Raw genomic sequence first — 8,576 nt, forward strand, 5'->3', positions numbered from 1 at the left:
ACTGTGCCAGGGCCTTGGCTTGGCGCCAGTGATTGTCATAGCCTGGTCGTCCAGAAGGTCATCCAGAAGGTTGGACGGTCGTTCTGCTGTTTGGTTGATTTGCATATTATGCTTTTATTATTGTAGATAGGTTTTCAAGATATCTATAAGTACATTACCTGCTATCTGATTCTTTCTTGTATTCCATAGTTGCCTGTATTCTTTTCCTAGGGCTGCCATAACAAAGAACCGCAAACTGAGTGACTTAAACAACAAAAATTTATTGTCTTACACTTCTGGAGGCCAGAAATCTGACCTCATGGTGTCAGTAGGGTTGATTTCTTCTAAGGACTGTGAGGGAGAATCTGTTTTATGCCTTTTTCCTAGATTCTCGTGATTTGCTAGCTATCTTTGGTGTTCCTTGGCTTGTATATGCATTACTCTAATGGCATTTTTCCTGTTTCTCCTTACATAGTCTTCCTTATATGCATATGTATCTGGTCCAAATTTCTTATTTTGATAAGGACAATAGTCATAGTGGATTAGGTCTTTCTCTAATGACCTTATTTTAACTTCATTACCTCTGTAAGGACTCAGTTTCCAAATAAGGTCACACTTTGAGGTACTGGGGAATATGAGTTCAGCATACCTTTTGGGGGGACACATTTCAACCTATAACATTGCTCTTAACAATAATTGGGACATAGTCACTCAGCCCCTTTCTACTGCATAATAGACTCATTTTTTTTTAGTGACAACAGGACAAAGCATACTAAGGAGGGAAAGAATGGGACATACAACTAAGCCAGAGAAGTCTTGTATAGGGTAAGAGGGCAAAAGTGCAAGATAGGAGGTAGTGTCCAGAATTTAGGAGGTTTGTATAGATCAGCAATTTTCAACCTTTTTCATCTCATGGCACACACAAACTAATTACTAAAGTTCTGTGGCACACCAAAAAATATTTCTTGCTGATCTGACAAAAAATATAGGTATGATTTTGATTCATTCACACCAGATGGCTATTGTGTTGGCTTTTGTCATTAAAAAAAATTTTTTTGACATCCTAAGGGAAAGGAGTTCAGTGCCCCTGGCCTAAAGAGTCAGTTATTGCATGTTTTAAAAATTCGTGTGGCACACTGGTTGACAATTGCTAGTATAGAGAAAAGCTTTCTTCAAGTTGAAATTGCTAGTAATGGCTAATAGAGAAAGTAACATTTTATCCAGACAGTGAAAGATGATTAGAATTTGAAGAAAACTGGCTTACATAGGAAAAGGGCAAACAGTGAGGAAAGGCAAGTTTAGAGACTTTTTTTAGTTGTAAATATTACTACAAAAGGAGCAGATCTTTACAAGTGATGGTACTGATACTTATTTTAATTAATAAAATAAGTATTTTTCAATCGTGGGTGTGTTTTTTCTACATGTAGAATTACAAGGCTAAATTCATTGGTTTGTACTTTAAATTACTTTCGTTTTTTGCTGTACTTTTATAGGCATATACTAGTGTCTCTAAGGCTTCGCTTAGCCTTGCAGATCATAGAGAACTTGGAAAGATGATGAATACGATAATTTTTCATACAAAAATGGTGGATTCCTTGGTGGAAATGTTGGTGGAAACATCAGATCTCTCCATATTTTGGTATGTTATGATTATCTTTAAATCAGAATTGAAGATGTTTTAGTATCTAAAGGTATCTCTCTTGATTTGTTTTTTAATTTTTTAAAAAATATATTTTATTGATTTTTTACAGAGAGGAAGGGAGAGAGATAGAGAGTCAGAAACATCGATGAGAGAGAAACATCGATCAGCTGCCTCTTGCACACCTCCTACTGGGGATGTGCCGGCAACCAAGGTACATGCCCTTGACCGGAATCGAACCCGGGACCTTTCAGTCCGCAGGCTGACGCTCTATCCACTGAGCCAAACTGGTTTCGGCTGTTTTTTAATATTAATATAATTCTTAAGACAGTTCAGTAATAATAAACTTTTAAAAAAAATCCTCACTGGAGGATATTTTTCCATTGATTTTTAGAGAGTGGAAGGGAGTGGGAGGGACAGAGAGAAACATTGATGTGAGCGAGACACATTGATTGGTTGCCTCCTAAACATGTTCTGACCAGGACTAGGACATAAGAATAAAGGGAATAGTGGACAACTTGCTAACAAAAAAGTTTACTTCCCTAGCTGGTTTTGCTCAGTGAATAGAGCATAGGTCTGCGGACTGAAGGGTTGGATTCTGATCAAGGGCACATGACTGGATCCCTAGTAGGGAGCATGCAGGAGGCAGTTGATCAATGATTCTCTCTCATCATTGATGTTTCTATCTCTCCCTCTCCCTTTCTGAAATCAATAAAAATATATTTTTAAAAACAAGTTTACCAATTTGGGATTTTATGTTTATTTTTAATTCTCTATTTAGAATAGCTCTTCTCGTGTGAGTTTTTTACACTTTTTTGAGGAGGTGAAAACAGTCACTTCAAATTTGATTTAAGGCCCTCCGTCTTTCATCATTAGATTAAGCAAAAAAGAAAAAGTTGTAGATTAGCGTTAAATAGAGCAAATGTTGGAAATAAAATACCAACTAATTTCACTTTCTAGTATTAAATTAGACATTAGTATTATGATGATATAGTGACTATTCCCTGAATTGTGTTCCATTCTCCTTTGCTTTTATCAGAGCCTCTTTAGTTATACTTAGTAGTTTATAAGTTTTACCCTTTTCTTTTTCCCCTCATTGTATGGTCCTTGAAGGAGGATCATGTGTTATTTTCATAGTGTCTAACATAATAGGTATTTAATAAATGTTTGAGTGAATATATGAATTTGATGATGAGGCCAGGATTCAAACTCAAGTATTCTGCCTCCATAGCTATACAATGTCAACTCTATTTCTCCTTCTTGGCCTTTATTCCTTTAGGGAAGTTTATTGGAATAACCTAGTATGTCCCTTTATTTCTAAAATGCTGAGATAATCCCAGTGGATAATGATAATAGTTACTATGTATTGACTAGCTGTCATTATGAAAAGTTTTTCATTGCTTTTATTTTGGAAAATAACTCGGTTCATACTGATTTTGGCAGTTTGTTAGGGTGGCTTAATTAGCAGTATTGCAGAAGAAATCCAGGGAAGGCATCAGGAGTCTCTTAACTAAAAAAACCTCAAACCACAGTATATCACGTGTCAAATTTACAAAAATTTTTAAGGTTATTTGGAAATGTATATTATTGTCAGTCCCAAAGGCTTCCTTTGGAAGAAAATAGAACACTTTATATTTACACTAGAGGCCTGGTGCACAGATTTGTGGGGTCCCTCAGCCTAGCCTGCACCCTCTCTTAATCTGGGACCTCTTGGGGGATGTTGGAGAGCCGGTTTTGGCTCGGTTTCGGCTCGATACATGCAGACCAGACCAAGGAATCCCGCCGGTGCACAAATCCATGCACCAAGACTCTAGTATGCATATAAGATCTTTGGTTAGTCTCTTCCTGCCTTCCTCCCTCCCCACTTCTCTCTGAGATTCATCAGTCTGTTCCATGTTTCCATGCCTGTGGTTTCCACTCCTACATTGAGCGCCTGCCCCCTGGTGGACAGTGTGCATCATAGCTACTGGGTGGTCAGCTGGTCCCTTAGGCTTTTATATATATAGATATATATTTTGAGCTACAGAAAGGTTCCTAGTGTATAAGAAAGATACAACAATTAGAAAGTCATATATTTATATAATATATATATATGGTTTATTTTCTGTTTAGGTTTTTTAAAATTTGTAATATATCATACAAATAATATTTTTATTACTCTGTAGTGATTATCAGTGTGTAATAGGTACTCTTTGGAAAAATAACTATTCTTTAAGGGAATAATGCTACCAATTGGTGACTTTCATTTACTTGAATCAAATTAACTATAAGGTACTATATCATGAAAATTTTAACTATAACAGTTGATTCTAATTTTTAATTTGTTTTCTTATATAGTTTTTATAGTCGTGCTTTTGAGAAGATGTTTCAACAATGTTTGGAGTTACCCTCTCAGTCAAGATACTCAATTGCATTTCCACTGCTTTGCACTCATTTTATGAGTTGCACACATGAACTGTGTCCAGAAGAGGTAATTTCAGGGTCCTACTCTGATTTATATGGTATGCAGAATAAACTAAACCTAACATGTAGCTGACCAAATGCTCACAAAGTCATGGATACCTAATTTAGCTTCCCATCTAATGCATCTAAGAATCAGAATACTTGAATAGGTATTTGATATAGATATAATAGATATTTTAATAGATGGATAAGTATTTATAAGAATATATCATAAGGTCACTTGAAATTACCTTTATTAAAGTAAATGGTGGGTCAGGTATTAATATGTATGGTAAAAATATATATAGTAACTGATTTTGTATGCTTACTTTCTTAGGTTACTTTGGAAAGACTTGCAAATTTAAAAAAAAATGTTTATTTTTATTGATTTCAGAGAGGGAGAGGGAAATAGAAGTATCAGTGAGAGAGAATCATTGATTGGCTGCTTCCTATATGCCCCACATTGGGGATCAAGCCTGCAACCTGGGCATGTACCCACTGAGTCATGCCAGCCAGGCAAAACTTGCAAATTGAATGCATAGATTAGTGACTAAACATAAACATGTCAAAGATGAATTTTACTGACTTACCAATACAATGGATATAGTAAAATCTAAATTTGCTGGTATTTGTAAGACATACACATGCTAGCATGCAGGCACAGAAAATTACTGAATAATTGAACTAATCAGTTTTATTGATGCCAAATATTTATCAAAAATGTACTCAGTATTTTTGATAGATACTGATGTTCCTTCTAATGTTTAAGGAACAAGTATCACTGTTTAAATGTAGTAAGAATATATATTAAAATTAAATAGTATATTTCTGTATAATTTAATTAGTATTGAGTCTCTTTACTTAAAATGATAGGACTTGTAGAAGAGAAACTTACAGATAGCAGTAGCATTATTAATATTTTTAAGCATTAGGTAACATCTGTTGCAGAATCCATTGGAATGAGAGAGCGATTAGCCTACAGAAGTTTATTAGGGAGTGCTTTTAGGATTAATAACTGTGAGGATATTAATACCCAATTTTAATAGATTTATAGTTTCTAGATTTAATAGCTTTCCCCCAAGCTTTATTTACCTAAGGTATACTATTAAATTTTTCTTCACCATAATCTTTTTCATTAAATTACCCATGAAGTCCTCCCATTTTATTTGTGTGGTATCATTTCTTGAATACATCCTCTACTTTCCATTGCTTTTGTCACTGTTGTAGTTCTTTATATGTACTGTTGAATAGTTTTCCTGCCTTTAAGTCTGCCTAGTACAATTCCTTCTTAAAGAATCATCAGTGGTTCTTAATTGCATATGAAGAAAGTAAAAATTCTCAGGCATTTAAAATCCTCAACAATTTGATTTTTACCTTCTTCTTTTTATGTCATTAAAAATTTTTGTGTTTAAAAAATTACTGTGAAGGTAATTAATGCCACTGCACCTCATTTCATTGCACCCTTACCTCACAGTATTGTGCAGCCATCACCACTACCCATTTTCAAAACTTTCATCACCCCAAGCAAAAACTCGAACCATTAAGCAGTAATTCCTCATCCCTCCTACCCTTGGTATACCCTAGTCTACTGTATCTCTTTGAATCTGCCTATTTTATATCATTCATATAAGTGGTATCAGAATGTTTGTCCTTTTGTTTCTTACTGAGCATAATGTTTCAAGACTCATCAATGTTATAGGACATATCAGAACTTTCTTTTTTATGGCTGAATAATAATCTGTTCTATGTGTTTACCACATTTTGTTTATCCACTCATCTGGATGGACTCTACCCTTGTTTTATCATACACTTTCCACTTCCTATGAACTATAACTAGTCCACCTTAAGCAAAGCACACTAATTGTCTACTTTTTAGCCTTTTAAAGGTTTTTTCTAACACATAAAATTCATTTCATTGCACCCTTACCTCTTGTATTCTTACCTTTTTCTCAGTGGTCAGCTTAAACCCCACCTCTTCCAAAATATTTGTAGCATTTTTCTAGTTAGAATTTGTCCCTCGTTTTCCATATTTTCATAGGATTTTATATTGTAATATCTATCATTATCTACCTTATATCATAATGTTTCTGCTTCATTTAGTTGGTAAAGTTATAGTTCCTAAATAGGATAATACTCAATTCTTATTAAATAATTATAACAAGTAATTAATAATGTGTTTATATTTATATAGAAGCATGCAATTTGTACAACATTCTCCCCTCCTTTTTTGCATTTGATTGCTATGACAAAGTGGCAACAATACTGCTGATAATCATTCTTAGTTTACAGATGAAGAAAGTCTCCCTATAGTCATGTAGCTAGTCATTGTCACTGTTCTATTTCCCATTTAGCTAATTTGTTAAAGACTGTTATTTCCCATCTGCCTTGTTAAATGCTGTGAATGAAAGATGCAAAGACACAGTCTCTACCCTAGACCAGTGGTCGGCAAACTCATTAGTCAACAGAGCCAAGTATCAACAGTACAACGATTGAAATTTCTTTTGCGAGCCAAATTTTTTAAACTTAATTAGTGTACTCCTAAGGTTTAGGAAGAGCCACACTCAAGGGGCCAAAGAGCCGCAGTTCGCTGACCACGGCCCTAGACCAATCCATGGTCTGATGATCTGTGCTGTGATAGAAATATACATGAGGCACTGTGGGAGCATTGGGGAAATTCACCTCAGGGAGAGGACAGAGTAAGTTGATGTGCACAGTTCTCAGTGCAGTCTGGCTTTATAATTTTAGTTTTAGCCTTTGAATTTATTTACATCAGAGGCATTATAGAAAAAGCCTCCAGAACAATTTCTTAATGCTGAAACCTCATTTTGAGTTGGAATACTTAAAATAAATTTGCAGAAAGATACTATCTTTTGAACTAGATTTGAAATTGACACCCTGCTGGGTCAGCAGGAGCCCGGGATAATAGCAGCCAGTACTACAGGAAAACTAGTAATTGTGTTGCTCCATCTGTACTATCCAGTATATTAGTTCACTCATCTTTTCCGTCTCATTGTTTAAAAATCTTTCATCTGCTGATGTCTCCCAAATTTGTATTTTCAGCCCAGTCCTTTACCTTTAGTTGTAAATTTTTTAAAATATTCTGTTGCAATTTAGGCATTTTTAGCTATGTAAAATTTAACATGTACAGAAGATAACTGTTGCTCTTGGACATGTTGCCTCACCCTCAGCCTTGGAGCGTTTTCTGTCTTTGGCTCTATCTATCTATCTATCTATCTATCTATCTATCTATCTATCTATCTATCATCTATCTATCTATAGAGCCAAACTCCTACCTCTTCTCCCCCTGCCCAAGCCACATCATCTTTTGCCTGGATTATTGTTGTAATCTGCTAAGGTCCCTGTGTTTCTGCCATTGTCCTAAAGTCTCTTAGCACTGCAGCTAGAGGCAGAGGGCAGATCATAGAGAAACTTGTGACATGTTAAGAAATTCTATTGGTTTTGTTTTTCAGTCTCAGTATTTCTCAGCCATTGAAGGGGAGTAGTGAAATCAGACCTGTGTCTTAAATAAGTTAGTCTAGTAAAGCAGTGCTAGTTCAGTGTTCTTTTTTTCAGGAAGAAGTAATAGTGAGAGATACAGTTTATCTTTCAGGAGTCAGAATTTGCTTAAACAGGGCTGTAACTATTTATAATTTGAAATCTCTCCTTATGTAAGTGAATCAGTTTTTAATTGTATCTGGGTTCTACATCCCCTTTAAAGTTTTAAAGGGCATCTTAAAATAGATTTTAAGGTATCATGATAGATTTAGGAACAGTTATTTTGCATGTTGAAATATTTTACATTCTTTTATATTATCTTACATTTATTCTAGCAGCACAAAAGTAATGTATGTAATAATCTTGAACCCCCACTCCTTATTGTAGAATAGACTTTAACCGTTTGGCTGCTGACGTATTTTTTCGGACATATGCCAAAACTGCGGCACTAATTACGCGTGTATGGGAAAAAATGTAAAAGACTTTTTATACAATAAACTCACTTGTATTGCTTTGCAACAACAAAAATTAAAAAATACCAATTGTTTACATAAATTTGTTTTAAATAAGAAGAGCGCGATAGCGCTCCTTAGCAGTCAAACGGTTAATCTTATGTTCTATGTTTATTTAAAAAGTGTTTTATTTCAAACTACTTTTTGGTAACTATTATTATTATTCTGCTTTAACAGCGACATCATATTGGAGATCGAAGTCTTTCCTTATGTAACATGTTTCTGGATGAAATGGCTAAACAAGCTCGAAATCTTATCACTGATATTTGCACAGAACAGTGTACTCTGAGTGACCAGGTAATAATTTAAATGTTTCCTTACAGATAGGAAATTTGTATATGAAAGCAAGAAAATGATCTGTTAGCCAGTTATTTTTTTTTCTTATTCTCAGACTCTTACTAAATCTCATTACCTCTTGTGAAGCTCCATTATTAGATAGTTTTTAAAATATTGCCACTGTCTTTAGGATTACCTTACACTATAAAATCCAACCTCTAGGTTGGCATTTA

At 34.7% G+C, this 8,576-nt stretch overlaps 1 protein-coding gene across 1 annotated transcript in view; it reads left to right on the top strand.

Moving 5' to 3' along the window:
• NCKAP1 (NCK associated protein 1) overlaps nucleotides 1-8,576 on the top strand; it is a 109,657-nt gene that overhangs the window by 77,612 nt on the left and 23,469 nt on the right. Inside the window, exons 16-18 of the mRNA XM_006760546.2 lie at nucleotides 1,473-1,618; nucleotides 3,956-4,088; nucleotides 8,245-8,370. Of these exons, the coding sequence (XP_006760609.1) occupies nucleotides 1,473-1,618; nucleotides 3,956-4,088; nucleotides 8,245-8,370 (405 nt within the window). The remainder of the gene's footprint in view (nucleotides 1-1,472; nucleotides 1,619-3,955; nucleotides 4,089-8,244; nucleotides 8,371-8,576) is intronic.

Source organism: Myotis davidii, unplaced genomic scaffold (genome assembly GCF_000327345.1).
Source record: "Myotis davidii unplaced genomic scaffold, ASM32734v1 scaffold370, whole genome shotgun sequence".
NCBI lineage: Eukaryota > Metazoa > Chordata > Mammalia > Chiroptera > Vespertilionidae > Myotis > Myotis davidii.